This window comes from Crocodylus siamensis, chromosome 8 (genome assembly GCF_052110815.1).
Source record: "Crocodylus siamensis isolate JL-2025a chromosome 8, ASM5211081v1, whole genome shotgun sequence".
In the NCBI taxonomy this organism is placed as follows: domain Eukaryota; kingdom Metazoa; phylum Chordata; order Crocodylia; family Crocodylidae; genus Crocodylus; species Crocodylus siamensis.
In genome coordinates, this window is record NC_143402.1 from 9,726,670 (window position 1) to 9,748,373 (window position 21,704).

General features: G+C 41.9%; 1 protein-coding gene across 3 annotated transcripts in view; it reads right to left on the reverse strand.

The window, feature by feature from the left end:
- Positions 1-21,704, reverse strand: part of NRK (Nik related kinase) — a 124,890-nt gene that overhangs the window by 40,254 nt on the left and 62,932 nt on the right. Inside the window, exons 13-18 of one of the 3 annotated variants that reach the window (XM_090060573.1) lie at positions 19,954-20,115; positions 18,437-18,601; positions 12,776-12,928; positions 5,544-5,675; positions 4,394-4,458; positions 1,936-2,051 (exon numbers count right to left, since the gene is read on the reverse strand). In XM_090060573.1, coding sequence (XP_089916699.1) covers positions 1,936-2,051; positions 4,394-4,458; positions 5,544-5,675; positions 12,776-12,928; positions 18,437-18,601; positions 19,954-20,115 — 793 coding nt within the window. Of the gene's footprint in view, positions 1-1,935; positions 2,055-4,393; positions 4,459-5,543; positions 5,676-12,775; positions 12,929-18,436; positions 18,602-19,953; positions 20,116-21,704 lie in introns of all 3 variants that reach the window. The other 2 variants (XM_090060572.1, XM_090060574.1) reach the window with 2 other exon arrangements.

Consider the following 21,704-nt stretch of genomic DNA (forward strand, 5'->3'; position numbering starts at 1 on the left):
TCTGCAAGGGGTGAGACGAGCCCTGTGGAAACCACACGGCCACTGCATATGGTAGAAGACAAGTAGATCTGCAAGCAGGAACCAAGCACGGGTCAGAAAGGACATGCCGGGGCTGGGACTGATGTGTTGGCCTCCATAAGACTTCGCTGTTCTCTTCTGTATATGAACTGGGGATGAAAGTGACTGCATGCAAACACAGAAGTGCTTTGTGCAAGGGTGGGACAATCTAGCCTGTACACGTTAGGATTCAATAACCTAATTTGTATATTGAGGCAGTTTGATGATCATAATTATATGTGCATTTTCTAAAGACTATTTGATTCCTAGCTCGTTACCAATCGCTGTTTGAATCAGCTATGCTGCAAGATCAGTTCAACTGTATTTACAGCCCTTTTCACATCACATTCACTGCTCCTGTGGGTTTGGAACAGTAACAGCTCTTTCTTGAACATCACTTGCCAAAATAGCTGTAATTTAATTGCACTTAAGCACCCAAGGAGACTGTTTAAACCACAGGGGAGGTTTTCTATTCTTTCCATAGCTGGTGAGGCTTGCATTTCTCCTGACCAGAATAGCACATGAGTTACACATCATGCAAGGCAGAATTAGGCCACTGCATGATTGTTCATCACTACATTTTTATTCAAACATAAAATGACCTAACAGCAAAAGAAACAACCCGTGTGTTCTTCTTGAAGCAAAATGCCCCTACTTTGGTTAGTCATTTATAACAGAATACCTTTGACTGTAGAAATCTAATAAAGAAGCAATTTCTCCTTCATTTAACATATGTTTTATATTACCAAAATGAACCTCCCTTTAAAAAATCCTTTTTTGGGGGCTTTTAATGACATACGGAGTTCATTTCTGTGAGTATCTGAACATTTTTACTTTACAAAAATGGGACTGGTTTTTCCTGCTTTATGATAATACATGTTAGCACAAGTGGGTTTAAAATGCCACCATTTTGTAGCGAGTTATGCACGATGGACAATCAGGTTCAATTAATATAAATGGATTCCAGACACAGCCGTCACAGACTACTTATTTTTATACATACAATTATATGGTATAATTTAATGTATTATATATAATATAATAATTGTTTGTGTGTATAATTAAAATACATTTAGAGGAAACAAGAGAGGAATAAAGCTGCCAAGCTGCCTACTTTCTCTTCAGGGCCCCAAGCCAGCTGGAGTTTCAAGCCACTTATTTACGAGGAATCAGACTTTGTCATAAATCTGCATTAACCTCACATGTGCTGTAATCACAGGGTGAGCTATGTGAGTCATCATGCACAAGTCATGATACAACACCTCCCGTCAGCTTGCAGTTTGCTTGCACTTCATGTGCTTGCTTCCATCTCCTACATTTTGCCCTATTCCACTCTGTTTTTAATAAATTAATTATAATGCACTAAAAGAATGTTTCATAAGATGCTGAATGAGAATCCTCATGTTTTCTTTAGCCAGCACGGTATTAGAGTGCAGAAGCATTAATGCATAACAGCTGCTAAACTGCATCACCTTGTTAGCAAGCAATGCAATAAAGTAGCATGAGGTTAGGAAGAAAACACCAGCGAATCAGCATTCACCTTCTAATTGGGCCAATCTACCTTCTGAACCAGCTCTGCTGACTTTCAACATGGTGGATAAATAAAAACACAACTGATTTTTTGTTAACTTCCTAACTGAGACCGTTCAAATGTCCTGCCTGGAAACAGGCTCACAGGCTACTTTTGGACTCAAAAAAGGAAGAATTTCTATTTTAGGAAAACAGGCCATGAAACCCAGAAAGCAATCAGAGTCTTTTCTGTACCAGGTAGGCAATCAAAAAAAACCACAGTGTAGAGATAAAAGATTTCGCATCCAGGATTTCATAGAAAAGGAGCCTTGCATAACTTAACTGATAAAGCATTGACCTAAGCATCACCTGGGGCTGATCTGTTGCTCTGATGAGATCCCACCTCCCATTGCTTGCTGGTCGGAGAGCTGCTACTGCTGCTGTTTAGTTTCAGAGCATGTCCCCCCGGGGATGGCTGGTGGGCACTGCTAAGCAAAGGAAAAAGATCATGTCAGTATATTTTGTGCTTCTGTTCCAAGGCTTGAAAGCATTTATGAACATTAATGAATTCATGCGAACACCTCCTCACAGTAGTTATTAGTCCCATTTAGAAGGGAAGAAGTGCATGTGTAAGGAGATAAACTGACTTATATAAGGTGATGATAAAGCAAGACCTAGAAACCACAGGACCAGGACTGTCTAACTCGCAATACTACGGTTTAACTATCAGCTCATGTTGCCCTTCTGTACAGTATCATATAATTCTTAAACAGAGAACACTTACTACCCATGAAAGTTACTTGAGATGATGTTTTCGCACTTCAGCTAGTCAAGAGTAAGTGTTTTGAAAGCAGGCCATCCTGCTTTGTCATGTCAGCTTAATCTACTTTCCATTTGGATCACAGCACTGTACCTTTTTGAAATAAGGGCACAGCCGTTTGGGCAGACATCCTGGGGACAATGTTCCAGCACTAGGCTCTGTGCAGTGTGGGATCTGGGGCCAAACTAACATATTTCTAAAGTGCTTCTGTCAATCTTAGCATATATCTGCATATTTGTAAGCTAGTGCCATTTTCAAGCTGCTGATGGGGAGAATGAGGCTGCAGGCACCAGTACAGGCAGTCTGTGTTGCCCATGTCCCTGGAGAACATCTGTCCAAACTTGCTTGGACACTTTCTTTAAGAAAGCAGATAAAACTCCTGAAAAACCTGCAGCCAAGACTCCTGAGAAGACTCCAGCTAAGAACCCTTCAAAAAGTCCAGCAAAGTCACCTCAAAGAAGTCCTTCCAAACCAATATGATTGCTATTTATAATATAAACGCATTAATGTAGCTATATTATTCATCTATAATTGATTGAGTACAAAATTCTGGGTTATTTTTGGTGAAAATAGGATATCGGGCTTCGGTTCAGGAACCAATCGCCATTTATAACATTGTTTCCTATGGGAAAAATGGTTCCGAGTTACATTTTGACTAAGAGAGAGTTTTCAGGAACTAATAATGTCGTAAGTCCGAGGACTGCCTGCGTCACAAGTCACAGCTCACATTGTGCATACACTGAGTTATGGACACCACACAGATCTCCAGCACTTGCCTAGAGCCTGACACACACTAGCCATAGCATGTATTATTCTGCATCTCCCAAAGCCATTTACAAGAATGCCAAAGTGATGTATAATATGCTGCCAAATGACCATGGAAGAAGTTTTCTTGTATTCTCCATTGATCAAGTGGTTGTACAATATTCAGAACATCAAACATCAAAACCATCCAGGTCTATTCACCGTGTTCAAGATGCACAAACAAATCTGGAACAAATGGACCTGTTACCAGAAGCAGGAACTATACATCTCAAAAGTCTGAAGGATCAGGCCCTCACAAAGATCATATGTTAGAACCACACTTTATGAGAATTATCATATAGCATGATGAAAATTATCCCCAAGGCAAAAAAAAACGAAGCAGAATGACAAGAAGTTTTGTTTCTGTTAAAATAACATGTGGATCATTAAGGGTGCAGACAGAAGTGCAGCTCCCCAGTGTAATTCAGAACGCTTTGCAGGAAGCGTTCTGAGTTATAACGATCCCCTGGACCAAACAGAAGTTCACTGTTGGCTCCATGGGGGAGCCTGCAGCCCGTTTCCCCTAGCAATGGCCTCTCCTTTCTCCCAGCCTGTCCCTGTTTCAGAATGGGAGGGAGAAAGGGAGCCAAGGGAGCTTGATCTAGGGGTTCCCCAGACAGCTTTGGAGGGTGAGGTAGTTGAACTGGAGTGCCCCCCCCCACCTTCGGGGGCTCCAATACACCCACCTACCCTTCAGCAGGTGCTGAAAACCCCCCAGACCAAACTCTCTCCATTCCCCTTCCCCCCTCCCATTCTGAAAACAGCTCAAGGCTGGCATGCAGCACAGACAGAAGTTACAGAAGACGCTCTATTCTGAAATGTCTGCATCTGACCTCTCATGTGATGAGGGGTCAGATTTTCACCCAATCAGCCATTTTTTAAGCTGTCTGCACTTGTTTGGTCAGAGCTATACCTGCTTTCTGTGACCAGAGTGGGTGAAAATTGCCACTTCTGTCTAAAAGGAGAAGTACAAAATTGGGTTCAAAATCTTGTTTAAGGTTCAAGATCAGAACATTTTGCCAGGTGCTTTATGAGTAACCGGCTCAAATGAGAGAACAAGTGTAATTGCCATTAAATGAAATATGAACCTGTGTTGATCATACAGTTACTGAAGTTATGGCTTTGTGTTTAATGAGCTGACTTCAGTTTTCCTATTGATAATAAATGAACATTAGTTTAAGCCCAATACACAGAAGAGCTTACCTTGAAGGACATCTTTGATGGCCCAGGTGATCCCGGTAACATTTAGAAGTTGTTCTTTCTGGAACCTTAAAGATTTAAGCAAAGATTTTACTTTGCAACTCTGGTATCTTATGCTCAGTTAATAATCCCAATGTATGCCCTGTATTAACGTGAGAAACAGAATTAAAACACATAAAACATAATGCTCCAGTGGGACTTTCTGGGGGGTATGTCTTTTTATGTAAAACCACATTATTGTTGGCTCAGCATTATAGTGGGCGGAAATGCACTTGTGGGATAAAGAAAATGTCTTCTTACTCACAGAGGTGAATTACTTCCAATTGCTTGAAAACAGCACCGCACGCACGCGCGTGGACACACACACACACACACACACTTACACAACCTGTGAGGTATTAATATATCTTTATATATGCGCAAACCACCCTGCATTTACTCCTCTGGTTTTCATCTACTAAATAATTCTTTGAATTATATAAACTAATTAACTATCTTTGATGTGCAACTAGATTCTTCAAAGGAGCAAAAGAAACTACATATTCGGTCTAACAGACTCAGCTATTATATAACCTTTTATACACATATGCACACACAGTTCTACCAGATAAAATAAGCCTTATCAAAATTCATGCATTTGTGCATTTAAGAATATTATCTTTCCTAGAAAAATATCTTTTAAGCCAACACACCAATTCTGAACTCCAAGGGAAAAGTTACTATTACCCTATCAGTCTTTTCCAACCCAACTAAGGATACAATACAGAAAAGGGTCCATGTAATCCTGACTCTATTGAAACCAAAGGGAATTTTGTCATTTATCTGATTAAGGGCAAGATTTCACACCCAGTAATATGTTGGATTTAATCTGTGATATCACTTCCTATCAGTAGTTATGATATTAAACTCTAGATTAAAAATTGGGTAAATGAAAGAAAGAAAAAAAGACAACAACAGGAGCTGAATTCTCCCCTGGATGTTGTTCTCTGTTTTATGAGCCCATCATTGAGGTACCAAGCACATGTGCAACCTCCTGGTTGTGAATATAGAGATTAAGAGCGTTAGTCAATGCTTACTGAAGAAAGACCAGGGAATGAATCAGACACGAATAACAACGGTTGCCTGGGACTTAAACACCTTTCATTTCCAGTACCTTTGGGGGCTGCTCTTCATTTTGGCCTGCACTCCAGAATACATCGTCCTGCCCAGGGCTTACTGGCGTTACCACCATGTCTGACAGAGAACTGCTATGGTACATCTCTTTACTGCTCCGGAGGTTTTCACCCTTCAAACAAATGAAGTGCATGTTAAAGGCATGACTTACAAACTCAGCTATACATTACCTTATAACAGCCCTAGAAGCAATAACAAACATTAGCAGTGTAGTCAGGTCTTCAGCCAAGTTTGTGTGTCTCACCAGGAAACGACCCTGGTACCTATTTCTTTTGACCACTGTGGAGGACGTTATTTATTTTCAGGATCTGGGATGCAAGGATGCAAGGCTCTTCCAGCGATAGGCACCAAGCCGATAAGTTTTCAATAGAAAAACAAGCCTCGCCCACACATCTCCAAAAACAAAATCTACATAAAAGCTAATATTTCATTAGTAATGTATCACCAACTGCTAGTGACTGGATGGTGTTAAATGGATTTTGCAAATCAAACAGATTTCAAAATGAATATTTGATGCAAGGATTCATTTTCAGCATGGAAGTAGCATATAAAACACCCAGCTACTTCTTATTTTAGGATTTAAGTATCGTGAATATATTCCCTAAACTAACAGCTTTGCCCACCAGCTTTTAGATTTAAAGATGAGAGCAAGTGGGGAGTGTGATCTGAAATCAAACTTCTGCCAAAGTTTAGGGGGAACTGATAAACTGGTTCCAATTTAGGGACTTCTCTGCTTAAGAAAAATCCTGATGAAAGCAGGTGGCTATATATGAATAGCAACTGATTGAACTAAAAAGGAAACAGTCTCTCATGTGTTCTTCATTCCAAAGGGGAGAAAGTTAAAAACCTTTAAAACTTACATTTTTAAAAAAGAAATATCCAGTCCTTGCTACTTGAGATTCTGGTTAGAAAAAAAAATAGAGGAAAAAATATTCCCCCTTAGATCCTGCACTAGGATAACTAGACTCTTCAAGGGAGGAAGGGGCAAGAAAAGGCCAAAAAAGTCAGCTGAAAAAAAGACAACCCACTGCAAGAGAAAAAAACCCATCACACCAGGCTTACACTACCTGAAAAAACAAGCTTTTGGGAGGCAAGAAACGAATATGCAATCACATGGCAAGGCTAATGCTTGAGCTGGGCTCATCTTCAGGAATTACTGCATGGGAAGCCAGTTGACATTATAGAAATAGCAGAATTATCAGAGAGGTGCCTGCAGCTATACTATCCTGTGCTCTTATCTCATCAGATCTCACATGCAAAGCAGGACTGGAGCTCTCCAGAGAACATCAAGGTACTGCAGGATATGCTATTAGTTATTCATTAGTTGACATTCTTCCCTCCGAGTCAAGATGAACTAACATTTCAGCACGCTAACATTGTGCTGCTTGGAGGTAACTCTTTAAAATAAAACAGATGAAACCAGGGTCCTGATCACCTGCAATCCTTAGAGATACTATGACAATTTCTGTGGGAATAAAGGTGTTAACCCTTATGTCCTGACCAAATTACACGTTGCCTACTTAAAACTCATATGTACATCCCTTTGGATGTGATCTCCATTCTCTATACTGCTCGGGTGTGCTGTTAAACAGCTGTTGTGATTCACTCCAGAGGTAGCTGCAGTTCAGGGTACTGACAGATGTCCAACTCCCACTAACTCATGGTGCTTCGCAGGAAGCGCCATGAGTCACAGCGCTTCCCCCGCCCCAACACAACAGACATTCACTGTTGGGTCCAAGAGGTCATGGGATCAAGCTGCATTTTGGAGTGGCTGCTTGCCCTATCCCCTAGCCCCATCCTTCCCCCCTCCCAGCTCCGGTGCTGTCTTCAGAATGGGAGGGGGAAAGGGAGGAGAAGGAGCTTGATCTAGGCTCTAGGTTTTGCCCAGCCTGCCTGGAGGGTGAGGCAGGTGGACTGGAGCCTGCCCCCATCTCAGGGGGGCTCCAATTCACCCACCCCACCCTCTAGCACAGGCTGGGCAAACCCCAGAGCTCCCTTCCCTCCCTTCTCCCCTCCTACTTTGAAGATAGTACTGGAGGTGGGACTGGGCTACATCAGCCTAGCCCTGCTCCCTGCACACACTGACAGAAGTTAATGAAGGCGCTCAGCTTCGGAGTGCCTTCATCTGAACCCTCATATAATGAGGGTTCAGACTGTTACGTGATCAGGCACTTTTAAAATGCTCTGCAGCCCTGCACTTCTGTAAAGATGCGGCTGTAGAGCACTTTCAAGTGGCCAATCACGCGACAGATGTAACTTCCGTTTGTGCCCTTTGTGACTAAAGACATTTTCTTATATAAGTTTTTCCAATACAATACTTTACCGCATACTCTATTCATTAATAAATTGATTTTTCAAAGTTCCCCATGACATTTAGATAAATAATACAAGGTACACATGTGATTACTATTTACTTCACCTATCATTAACTTTCAGGGACCAATGCAGTGATTTATATAACAAGATACAATATGTAAAACAAATAACTGAGAACTGTGCACAGAATTTCCAGAACATAATGCAATGTGATCATTAAATTTATCTCCTACAGGATAAGCTATGTTCCGTGAACATTGGATCTTCTTTAATATTCCTTACTATATATTGAAGGGAACACATTAGAAAAGGCAAATCGCAGCTTATGCTTTCTATCACAGGAAAGGAAACTCAGTTGCATGAAGACAGTCTTGTCCATTTTATCTGGTTAGATATTCAGGTGCTTTATCCCACTTTTGGGAAAATAAGTGCAGTCACCTTGGCAGAAAATAGCCTCTTCAGCAGTAAGTACAATAAATAATCTGTGTCCTTTTATTTTGACAGAATTACTTTCTCGCTCAACATGATTGCCACTAATAATAGTGTTTATTTAACCAGAATTATCTGGAACTGCAAAGTATTCCCTAAAAGGACCTAACCTAGGGACAGGAACAGGCTTTAAGGCAAGTATGCTATTATCAGTATACAGGATGATTTTTTCTCACCCCTAATTCAACAATATACTTAAGTGTGGGACTAAATTTAAGCCTACAAATTCCATTGAGGACAAGAGGACTATTCACAGGCTTGAAGTTATGCTGAAGTAGTTTGCTGAATCAAGGCCCCCAGACTGAATACATCCAAACTATGAGATGGTGAAATCCAGCTTTGTGCAGAGGACTAGGCAAGCACAGTACTTAAGACCTGCTTAAAACCACCACTTCCTCCACAGCCTAATGGGTGAAGATTAAGTTTTACATTGGCTTCAAAGAGGCCAGAAAGAGATTCGATGGAGGCAAAGCAGCGGGGGTCCCGTAGCAGCTATGATAACCCACAATCCATTGTTCTGCAATGTTTTCACCATACCAGGGTCTGACAGGGCTTAGGCAGGGCATGGGCTGACCTACTGTGCAGAGGTAAACCTGCTCTGTACAGGATGATCTACATTTTATGTGGATGAACCACTTTGATAGGAAAAAACATGTGTTGAGGATGATTTTGACCTGATTTCAGTTTCCTAATACAGTATTTCCATTAGCAGTTGTGTTGCATTTCACTCACATGCAATCTCTTGGGAGGGAGTGTGTTTCCTTGGTACTATAAAGAAGATGCTCTAGGACCAGAGAGGACCCCAATGGGCTCCTTCATTCATTATAATGGAGCATGACATAACATACAACAGCAGTGCTGTATTGGTTGGAACTGCTTTACAGAGATGCCCAAATTGCAGGCCACGTGCCTCCCCTGCTCTGGACCGCTTGTTACATGGCAGCATGAAGAAGGGTTTTTGTTTTGTGTTAATTTACGGTTATGTTTGTCACAGAGCTCAGATCAGCTTGGAAAATAATGCGCAGCCAATTATTGTAACATAGTTAGTCTTCTGGTTGTAATTTAGCAAAAACATAGGACATTAATAGTGTACTGTGCATTTTAATACATGCAGCGGAAAATATATGCTAGCAAAGGCTTCTTAAGTGAACCACAAAGCTAATGAAAACTGAGTTAATCCCAGATTTATGTGCTAAATTTCTTCACTAACCAGCCTGCGGTAGAAATTGAGTAGGGAAATAAATTAGGTGATTTTTACATATAATTCTCTTCCGGCTCCATGAAATGCTAAAGGTAGCCCCGACTGTATCATTTGGTGACCTCACAGGAAACCATAGGGCCTGACTGGCCACAGTTTTGAGCAAAGTGAATCCAAAAATTGGTGGAAACTGTCACCGCATTTGTTTCATATCTGCTTTGTATGGCTGATTATGACACTTCAGCACATGCAAGGCACTTTGAAATCAGGCCCTCTGTACCTCAGTGCTTGTAATGTGATTTCTGGTTTAATCCTTTAGAGGTGAATTCAGGAAACCAGTAAGAAGCTCCATTCCAGAGACAATAATTTCAAAAAATAATTTAAACTTATCTCTATCTTCAATGGCAACATATAACCACTCCCACCCCAGCCTCTCAAACCTGTGTTTGTGAACTAAAACACAATGCATGTTGCCTTCAAAACATGCATCTGCGATTTTCATTTTAGCTTTGCAGTTCATTTTAAAGGCAAGGTTATCATCTTTAGGGGAACAAACAAACTTGGCACCTGTATGTATAGTTTTACCAGTGTTTTGTTCTAACTGGCCCATAAACTACCTTGTGGCACACCATTACGAAGTAAATGTAGGAAGAGTTCCCAAACATTTAGCTAGTAGCATCCACGGCTGTTTGCCAAAAACTGTGTGATGGAAAAAAGGTGGAATTAATGCAGTATGCTCTGCCCCTCTGAGCAGCCTGGCATGACAGAGACATCTTGGTTTGGAGGAGGTGTGTCAGGTTGGGGAGGTGGAATAGCTGCTCTTTGCTTGCCAACCTCAGTGAGAAACAGTGCTTGAATGATTCACCTAGCAGCACTAACACCCGTTCTGCTGTCTCTGTGTCTGGAGTGAGAGCAGTGCACAGTGGAGCCAGTGACAGTATAATGCCCCAGGGAGCTGTGTGGCTGTAAAGCAGATGATCATAGGAGGCTCAAAGCAAAGCTAATGAAGTCAGTGACTCCATCAGGCTTTGAATCAAGTTCAGAGAGACTTGACTTCAGTATGTAAGCCCGCAACCCTGACTTGTGTGAATATGGCATGATCATTAGCAGCCCCACTGAAATCAATGGGATTACAGGAGTGAGTCAGGCTGGAGAATCATAGAGAAGTAGGGACACTGGGATGTCAACTAGTCTAAGCCTCTCCCTGAGGACTATCCCAATCTAAACTATCCTGTGCAAATCACTCAGGATGAAGTTTTCCCCAGCTCTGAGAAGGAGAAAATAGTGCCCTCAAAGTGTGACTGAAAAGGGCCCAAAGCCTTCTGACATCCTGTAAGTATTTGAAATAAACAGCCTGGGCTGTGGTTGCTTTTACATCCAGGCAGCAAAATCATAAAATAAATCAACTTTTCCAAAGCTGAAGTATGATTCAGTTCAAATGACTATTCAGGGATTGAATTTCCCTGGTTTGGTTGAAAATGTGCATGGCAAGAATGACAAAAATAAACACATTGCCTCATTCCATGGTGCCCCCAAATACTATGTTACAGGGTGTTCATTCATGCAGTTCACAAAGGGAAGGGGAAAACAGCTCTCACATTTTTCTTGAACTGGGACTAGCTGCAGAAATGAATATTTCTACTGTAGCCATTTCAAGGGAAAATTTATCAGGCAAGAAGTATTTTCACACATGATTTCTACATAGATGCAAGGACTCTGAGTAGGTTAAATTCTTGTGTTTGATACAGAAATCTGGATTAATCATATTAGCAAGCAGAGTCTAATTGGCAGAGGTCTAGGCAACCTGGTAAGCCAGTGGCAAAGACACAAAGGAGTGCAAGCTGCAAGGATAGGAGTTTAAAACAGGTGTAGGCATGGAGTGCCTTGGGACAAAGAAGGACAAATAAAGAGCAATTTCAAAAAGCAACAGCAGTGGTGTTTGGCTAAGCTGTGGAGGGAGAGTGTGAAGAACCCTTCCAGAGGAAAAAGAGCTGCATCTAAAAGAGTCTGATGTTCTAAGTAAAAATACATGAACAAACACGCTGGACTGAATGGGCAGAACATCCTGGTCACCTAGCTTCTGCGCACAGATGGAAGGTCTCATTGCATAAGCCTTGGTGCCCCAGATGAATTCCTTGAGGTTTCCCTCTGTGACCCTGGCCACTGGCCACAGCTACTGGTAGAAGTTAAGCCTGGGGTACCCTGATGCTCCTGCCAGTATTTGGAAACCTCTTAAGGACCTTGCACTTCCACTCAGGGTCAAACTGCCTGCCAGACAGGCCAGGAAGACAATCTGGCAAGGATTGTAGGGGCTTCTGCTTTCCATTGCAGTGTGTGGCCTGGTCCTCTTTCTGGGATCCCCTAAACATATGTTCAGTAACTTCTCTACCACTGCAGTGGCAGGGCATTGATGATGCTTTGATCTCCCCTGATTTTCAACTGTGTCATGGTGGCGGGTGTTTTTGGTTTGGCTTCTTACAAGGTGCTTTGAGGCTATGGCATACATAAAGGACTGGACAAATTTATTGACTCTTTGGAGAAATGATTGCCTGTGAATGCAGAGGGACTTAATGGCTGTGACTCTTTCAGTCCATATGCCCCTATGAACTATACAGCTTATAGGTCAAATCCTCTGTATTTTTTCAGCAGAGACAAAACTCAGGGTTATGACGGAAGAAAACAGAAGAAATGCAGCACATGGAGCTTCCCAGAGTTTCCAGGTTCCCCACAGGCTCAGGAACCAACCCTCTGTGGATAACGATTCCTCATTCCCTCTCTCTCTGCTTTCAGAATATTTCATGAGAACACACTAGGGTACAAGGCCTCCAGGGACAGCACTCAGAGTTTTACTTGTTCTGCAGAGAGTGCCATGTGCCTTTATGGTGCTCTATAAATAATACATAATCAAGGAAATAAAGCTTCATACTTGATGCAAGCTTTTTGTGAGACATGTAACAATAATTGCACAAAATTAGCACAGTCAGGCACTGATGTATCAAAAAGTAACTTATCTAACCGTAATCTGAAATGTCTGCATAAAATTCTACTTCGAATTCAGCAGGAGATAGTGGCACTTAGGAACTGCCGTACTTGTGTCATAGCCCTTGCTCACCTAGGCAAAGGAGTGAGGTTCCTCACTTACTTCTCTGCCTAGACAGCTATTGATTTAATGAGGCCAGGAGTTCATTGCATCTGAAGAGATCCCTTACCTGCGTGAGTATTGCTCTTTGCAAAGCTGGAGTGCAAGGGCTGGAACTACTGCCAGAACCCATTCGAGCATATGGGATGACTTCGTGCCCAAGGACAGCGGCCCAGTTGAGGGGAGTCTGGATGCCATCACTCTTCTTCTTTCTGTCCTCAGCCTGAAAACACGTAAAGATCAGTTGTGCTGCATGCAGCAGGCTCCAATCAGAGATGCAGGAAAATGCTCAGACATTTGCATGAAGCCCTTTTGACTTTGACGGGACTCCATGGGCACATGTGGTTTGCCCAAAAATATATCACTACCAGTCCTGCAATCAAATAATCTCCCTCATTTCATTTTAACCTTTCCTTATGCTGCATACATTGTCTAGTCTCCAACCCCTCACTCTAACATGCCCCTGCCAGGTAAGAGCCACTCGTGAGTTGTCTAGTTTCATGCTGCTCAATGTATTTACTGGGTGGGATCTGGAAGAGGTCATTTCCTTATAGGCTGGAGGGGGGTTTTTTTGGCAGTGTATCATCTATTAGGCGATATGTGTCTTATTCTCTGTTCCTACAACACAGACATGGCTGCAGAGGCCATTCTGCATTTCTAAACGTTGTGGCCTTACATAACTGAACAATATAAAGAGGAAGATGGAAATGGTCTAGAATGAACAAAGATCCTTTCAATTCCCAGAGGCCTTCCTCATTATACAATTGCTTCCCCAGGGTTTTTTGACCCTAAAGCTTCTTCAGGCTTTACTCAGTATAAGTAATACCAATTCAGGAGCATAAATCTTTAACACAGACTCTGATTCCGCAGTTAAGGAACAGACTTTTACAGAGTCAGCTGGAAATTAATGCTAGGTCTTCCCACTCTATCTGTTTCTAGACAGGTATTATAATGCACCTAGCACTATGGCTGGGTGCTTATGCCTGTGTCAGGAAGGTGAGCAATCATTTCATTAACATCATACTGCACGTATGCTGGGAGCCTGCCAAATGTCTTGTGATGGAAAGCAAGTCCCATTAGCCTTGCAGCTATTTATTATAAAAGAACCTATTACAGCCAAAATCTACAACATATCAAGAACCTGGAATGAAATCCCTGGTCTATCAATGGCAACATTTGCATTGGAATAAGGCTTTCATTCTCTACCCTCTATCCATAAAAGATACAGTTTCACACAAGCAAGAAAAAACGTCAAAATTAAAGTAACAAGAATGTAGAAATCAAAATGTAGCTATGTAATGCTGTTTTTCTCTAAATTTGGGATTTTACATAAGGTTTTGTTCCATCTGCTAATTAGCTCTGCTATGTCTACTTCTCATCCAGAGGCCAGAGGAAGGGAACTGTAATACCTGAAACCTTGTCTATGTCTATCCCAACCATGCAGTTGGTCTAACGAAAGCTATCACCCACACAAATTCTTTTTGGGTAGTCAAGTCCCAAGCTGATGGAGAGGAGCTGCAGAAAGGTTTCACCAAGCTAAGTGAGCATGCAAAAAAATAGCAAATGAACTTCAATGTTGACAAGGTAATGTCTGTGGCAAAAAATAACTTCTGGGTTCTGAACAATGCTGGGTTCTGAACAAGCTGTTACGACTCAGGAAAGAAAACCTGAAGTCACTGTAGATAGTTCTCTAATGCTGGGTATCATTAGAAAAGAAATGAAAACAAAATGGAGAATGTCATTGTGTTATTGTAACAAATCCATGGCGCTCTCACGTCTTGAATACTGAATGCAGCTCTGGTCCCTACATCTCAAAAAGGATGCAGTAGAATTAGAAAAGGTACAGAGAAAGGCAACAGAAATGATCAGGGGTCTGGAGCAGCTGCCATACTAGGAAAGACTAAAAAGGCAAGGACTGTTTAGTGTGGAAAGGAGAAGGGATGGGATGGGGTGGGGAGTGGAGGGGAGGTATGATGGAGGCCTATTAAACTTCGAAGGGTGTAGACCAAGTGAACAGGGAACCATTGTCCACCATGTCCCAGAATGCTAGAACTAGTGGGAATACACTGAAATTAGTAGGTGACAGGTTTAAAACTAACAAGAAAAAGTACTTTCTTGAGCAATGGATAGTTAACTTATGGAATTCATTGTCACAGGAAGCGGGGAAGGCAGAGAGCATAGTCAGGCTCAAAAAGAGCTGGATAGATTCTGGCTATTGAACAGGAACAGTTGCAGATGTTTCCTTTGCATCTCTAAACCAATAATGGTGCATGCCGGAGAGGGTATTGAATAAGGGATAGATCACTGATATCTGACTCACTGCTCTCCCTCTGTGGCATCCACTTCTGCCACCACTGGAGACTGGAGATACTTGTCTAGAAGAACCATTGGTCTGACCCAGTATGCCCAGTATGGCAATTCTTATGTTCTTATTCTCTCTCACATTTTTAGACTTCCCAGATGAGTTGTACGGCCAATATGGCTGGACTTCGAATGCATGTTGCTCAACTAGTTCTCACAGAAGTACTAGCTGATGTAAAAAAAAATACCCAGCTTTCTGCCAAACGAGCTCTGGTTAATACAATGGGAGAGAGCTCGATATAACAGGATAGCAAAGAAATAGGAGATCAATTTTTTAGAGATGGTTAAAATATTTTGAAATATCACAGTTGTAAAATATGTTCAGTGTCCAAAACATTGACAAAAATAGACCTGTTCCACTCATTTGTACATGAACAGAACAACATTCCTGCAACATTCTTCCAGAAACTTTGAGAAAAATAATGATGTACAAACACAATTAAAATAAAATCTATTTTATATATAGAATATATAAACCATGATGGGGCTGGACCCCACAATCTTCTGAGGTCCCTTCCGGCCTTATAATTGATGAATCTATGATCAAAATGGCTGCAGCATAGTACTGTGAATGCAGGAGATAATTAGCACTTTGAGAAATGGCCTGTTTATATGACTTTACCCTTTCTCTTTTATTTCCAGATGAGGTCGACACTGAGATTAAAATATAACAGGAACTGTATGGACTAAATTCTAGAATACATTTTTTTTCTGGTGCAGGGAAGTCCTTTATGGAATGCATGCCAAAAGTTAGATGAATATTTGAACTGACATTTTGCTGGCTTTTTCCCCTGTGGGCTACAACCAAATAGAAAGTTTATTCAACACAGAGTAGCATTTCCCCTGCTATCGCAAATCTATGGTAAAATGCATCTATTGACAATTGGATATGTGCATTTAGTAAATGGCTTGTTTCCACAGTTTGCAGACCCCACTTGATCCCGTGGCTACAGCTGGATTTCCAAAGACAAATACTGACTTCAGAAAGAGCTAAGTCTGATTTCACTGGGTATGTCTATACATGCATTAATGCACTGTTGTTACTCCACATTAAGTTTAGTACTTCTAACAGAAGGTATTAACTAAATGTGCAGTAGCGTCGGTGCATGGTCTTTTTGTGATGCTTAATGTAAGTAGACTAATTCTACTGCACATTAGTATGGCTTTTGCTGTGACATGCTAATGCGCAGTAGTCTACTGCACATTTAGCATCTCATGTTGTTGTGCCCACTGATCATTCTTTACTCCCTTAATATAGCAAACCTCTGGGAGGCTGGGTGTTTGTTTTTTTTGACTGTTGTACTTCAACAGAATTATGCATTGTTCTGTCTTCACAAACAGCTATGAAGATATACAGGTCTTGCATCATTTGTTTTATTGAACTGATCTCATATCACTGCTTGTTTTCTGTTATTAAAGTGTGTCATTTCCACAGCTGAGCAAACCAATGTTATTTAGTTGTTTATTAGCAGAGAATTCCACCTTGGGATCATCTGCAGATCTCTTTGTCTAACATTCAGACTCTGATAACATCAAAGTCTGCACTCAGTTCAACACTGAAGCAAAGTATGCTACTTGGCAGTGTTCTGTTTTTCACACACAGAGTCCCCCCTAAAGCCTGTACTCCAATATTCTGGGATGTGTTTTGCTATGAATGATCCTCCGTCCTTACAGCTTCACATCAAAATTGACCTTGCTGAGCCCCGAGCATTTGGGACCTGATCCAGCAAAATACTTCATGATGTGTTTCAATATCATCTCGCACAGGTTGCAGAACTGAATTTGCAACTGGGAATTTTATGACAGAGTGGGAGAGCTGGAAGTTATGGGGTAATACAGTTTATACAATGTGTACTGTATCTATAGATAAGGAAGATGAAGGAGCCAACAGTAACAAGACAAAATCATGCAATCCCGAACAATGAACGGAATCAAAGTCTTTTTGGATCGGAAAACCTAACTAAACATAAGAAAACAAATTAAAATTAACTAGCTAGAGATCCTTAAAACCAGTGAAAGGCAATGGCTGTTACAATGTTTGCCTGTTGGCCAAAAGAATCTAAAAACCTGTGCTTGGGATTAAACTGCAAAAGAGAAAAGTTTGTAAATCTCACTCAGTTTTATCAGATTTTGTCTAAAATCAGTCTAAGAGGTTTTACAGCTCTTAGGTCACGAGTTTTGTTTATCCCCGACTTGAAAGGCAAGAAAGTGATATCTTAAGAGACTCTAGATTGGTTATACAGATTATAGGTGGTTTTGTGGAATGTGGGCCATGCAGGCTTGAAGAAGGTATCTCATTATTTTCCACACGGTGGTCAAATCTATCTGGAACTAGAGTGGAAGAAGGAGAAGCAAAGCCAATAAGGCTTCACTGGGGGCATCTACACATGTGCTTTACTGAGGAGTTGACTAATTAGTTCTGTAGTAAAGAGTCACCATTTATATGTGCAGCGTTATTAGGCTGGAGTAAACAAATTAACTCTGCCGTAGGACAGTCCTGCCCAACACATGTACTATGGAAGTTATTCAGTGTGCCACAACATGTGTAGCTGGCGACTGGGGCTGGCTGGGGCATGAGGGTGCTACAATGTGAGGGCTGCCTGCCAGTTAGCCCTACACTGCAGCACCCTTGTGTCCCAACCAGCCCCTCTGCAGCACGTTGAGCCTGGAGGGAGTAGCTGTAGGCTGGCAGGCTGACCCTCCAGGCCCCTTGCCAGCTGGGGCTGTGCTGCCCCGGCTCAACATGCTGTGGTCCCAAGTGCATATGTAAGCACTGAGCCTGGAACCAATAAACTCTGGCACAAAATGCACCAGACTTTGTTCAGCTGTGCTAACTCCACTTGTAGATGCACCTACTGTGATATACATGGGAAGACACCCAGATTTGGTTAAGGTTTATCCTAGATTAGTCAGTCCTCTTTCTCTGAGCTACCAAAGCATTATAAAAATGACATGGAAAATGGCAGAAGAAAAGAGTGAGAGGGGATTTGATAGCAGCCTTTAACTCCCTGATGGGTGGCTGCAAAGAGGATGGAGCTGAACTGTTCGCAGCAGTGACAGGTGACAGAACAAGGAGCAGTGGGCTCAAGTTGTAGCAAGGAAGGTATAGGTAGGATATTAGGAATAACTTTCTGACTAGGAGGGTGGTGAAGCACTGGAACAGATTACCTAGAGAGGTCATGGAATCTCTATTCTTGGAGGTTTTTAAGTCCCAGCTCAACAAATCCCTGGCTGGGATGATCTAGTTGGGGATGGTCCTGCTTTGAGCATGGGGGATGGCTTAGATGACCTCTGAGGTGCCTTCCAACCCTCATTTTCTATGATTCTGTGACACTGTACCATAGATGGTGCATTGTGGGCAGGAACATACCTCTTTGCTGGTGCTGCTTGGAGGAGGGTGTGCTGCTGCACTTGAACCCTTTGGAGGTGCTTTGTTCTTTTGCTTGTGGTCATGTTGGAGAGACAGCAGCTGTGTCTGGTCTTTTGGCAGCGTCCGCTGAATCTTCTTATTGTGTTGTGCTTCTTCCACCTTTTTCTGAAAATGAGATGATGCCAATAGTGTTAAAATTATTTACTGGAAGGGTAATCAGGTGAGGCAGATTTCAGCTGGGTGCCTAACCCTCCTTGTCCCCCTGAGCTCTGACCTCTCAGCAGTCTCATTTAACTTCCTACAATTGGATTTAAAAATAGCACAAGCTAAAACAAAAGAGAAACCAACTAACAAACCCAAAAATTCCCTCTACCAGCTCCAACCTGGTCTCAATAGTTCATTTTTTAAATGGCTCCAGCCTTTTACAGAAGCCAAAGGGCTTTATTGAACCTCATCATGTAGAAACTTGCTATGCTGCAATTTGAACATAAACCAATTCACCTATTAAAACATGAAAACATTCTGGCCAAAATGCTAGGTTTGGCTTCAGTCACAAGACGGAGGCACTGAAAAGTCCCTCCGCTTTACTTTCATGTACAGGGGTGAGATCGACCATAGCCCGAAGGAAAGCAAAAAGCTTGCAGATCTAAATTAAAGTGGGGTAACATAAATGCAAAGTAAGAGAAATATATTTAAAATCAAACTAAAGTCTAGGGTTATTTCAATTTGAATTGTATGCTGTGCAATATATGGCTTTTTGAGAATAGACATATAAGAACTAATACTGTAGAAGAAGCAGGGAGGACCTGGACTTTCGTTTCCAATAAAGGCAATTAAATGAAACATGAGAAAGACCAATGAACCAAGTTCCTCTTGTTGTTTTTCAGAGATCAGATGGGATTTCATTCCATTCCCACCACGGGATTGCTCTAAGTAATTGTCACACTCTGCTTTCAAAGAACAAAACATGCTAGATCTTAAACTCTCTCTAGCAGAGTCCTAACTATTTTCTATATTTAACCTTTGAAATTTCTAACTTCACTGGGAAATACATGCCAATCCAAGTCAATTGGAAAGCTGCCCTTGTACAGATTCCCTTTCCACAAAGAAGGGCACCGTTCTAACATGCATCACCCTCTTTAGCTTCTGGTAACAGGAAAGATATAATGGGGTCAATGCAGAAGAGTGCCATGCTCCAGGGAAAACCCAAGCCAATGCAACCATAATTAAGAACGATCCCTAGGCACTTCCCCTACACAAGATGCAATAGAAGATGGTAGTTTTGCAGATGAATTCAGTGAGGAGCAGCACAGCAATAAGTACAACACTTGTGGAAGGAGAGGACAAATGGGGTGGATGTACCCTTGCTGAAGGATACAACTCAAAGGGATACAAGCAAAGAGGGAGAGGGGTTTGGTGTGGTCCTATAGGAATGAGACTGTATTAGAAGACTTGAAAAGGATCTAGCCACCTAAACAGGGAGCCACAAGTTGTATCAACAAGTTCATGAGTTGTACCTGCTTCCTTTCTGGTCTCCTCTGCCCATCTACCATGCACCGCTCATCTTCCACAAGTTTCTTCTCCTCTTTACATGTCTCATCTCTCCTCTGAACTGCCTTAATCTCTGGCCGTCTCTGCTCACACTCCTGCTGCCTACGGAGTTCTTGTTCTCTCTGATGCTGGATAAGAGCCAGGAAACAACACTGTTCTTACTTAATTTCTTTAGTTATAGATCATTAGTCCAAGGTGCAATGAGCTACAATTATGAGAAATGTGCAACCAAAAGACCCTTTCTAGATCTACAATCAGTTGGGAGACATTTGTTTTGACCTAGCAGAAGAGTTGAGGGGTATAGTGGCCTTAAACATGACTGTAAAACTCCTGGAGTAAAATCTGGACCCCAAAAGTCAGCAAATTCTGCTATTGATATTGGGGGGAAGGGGGGCAGTGTAAGGATTTTACCCTGAGGTCTGGAGTACAAGTCCCAGTGATAAAGGTCTCATTTCAGGTCCTGCCATTTGGACAGGGAAAGGTTTTCTGGATTCCCTCCATTTCATACTAATTTTAACAACCTCAGTGGTGCGTTGCTCTGCTGTCCTAACATTTCTTCTAAGGTTCATGAAGAGGCACAACTCCATCATTTAGTGCTGTTCCAGGGGCAACCCCGCACCCTCAAAGAGCTTGAACAGTGGTAAGTCTGTCACCACCCAAGACACGAGTACTATTAGTGTGGGTGCAGGAGGAGAGATTCAGACTTGGACCATACGTACTGGGATAGGAATAAACCTGTACAGCCTTTCTATTTTTCTGAGGTTCCACCAACAGCATGTATGTACATGACAAGATTGTTGTTTACTGTGGAGTTTACTTTGTAGTACATTTAAAGGGTGAAGTTACGCATACACTCAGACCATACTAAATCTTTGGGATGTTAAGCAATGTTAAAGTGAGAATGAGCTGTGAGCAGTTGCACATTAAGAATTAATACTGTTTCTTGCCCACACAGCTCTGACTTGCCACTAGAGGCTGCTAAGCTAGGATACGTGGGCTCTATCCCTGCTCCAGGGAAGGGGGAAAGAGGCTAGGAGGGGTGCATCTTGGGATGCTGGAAGACTGAAAATTGCTCATTTTATCTCCATGGACCAGACTGAAGTTACCCTAACAGAAATTAGGTAGTGTGGCCCAGAGCTAACCCTTGCTTGAGGTGGCACAGCTTTGAGATGCTCAGAGGGCACTTGGCATGAGTTAATGATCTTAAAGATACAGCTGTTTGTGTTTTCAGTGTTCTTAGTAGGGTCTAAGTGTACCTTCATCCTCACTCCAGAGCAGACATAAAACCAGTTTTCCCAAGTAAGCACTATTTCACTGCCTGGCCACTAAGTGGAAGCAGAGCCAATCTGCACTGGGCAAACAGCCACCCTGGAATAAAACGGGTAAGGGGAGTGGACACATAACACTTTTTCCATATGGAAAAGTTACTATACAGTTTTCAAGGAGGAATTTCAACTTAGGTCGAAATGATTTACTATGTTGTATGGCTGGCTATGAGCCAATCATTGCCCATTTCACCATAACCTTGTAGGTAGCAAATGCATCACATGTGCATATCCAAATTAAAGCCAGTGGGAGGTAACCATTTCTCTCCCAAAACCCAGGCAGGGAACTCCAAGAATATGAAAGCAACCCTTTAAAAAAAATCAATGTTCAGATATTGCTCCGGTTAAAGATTCCAGGCCAAGCTGTACCGAGACTCTAACAGGACTTTCTT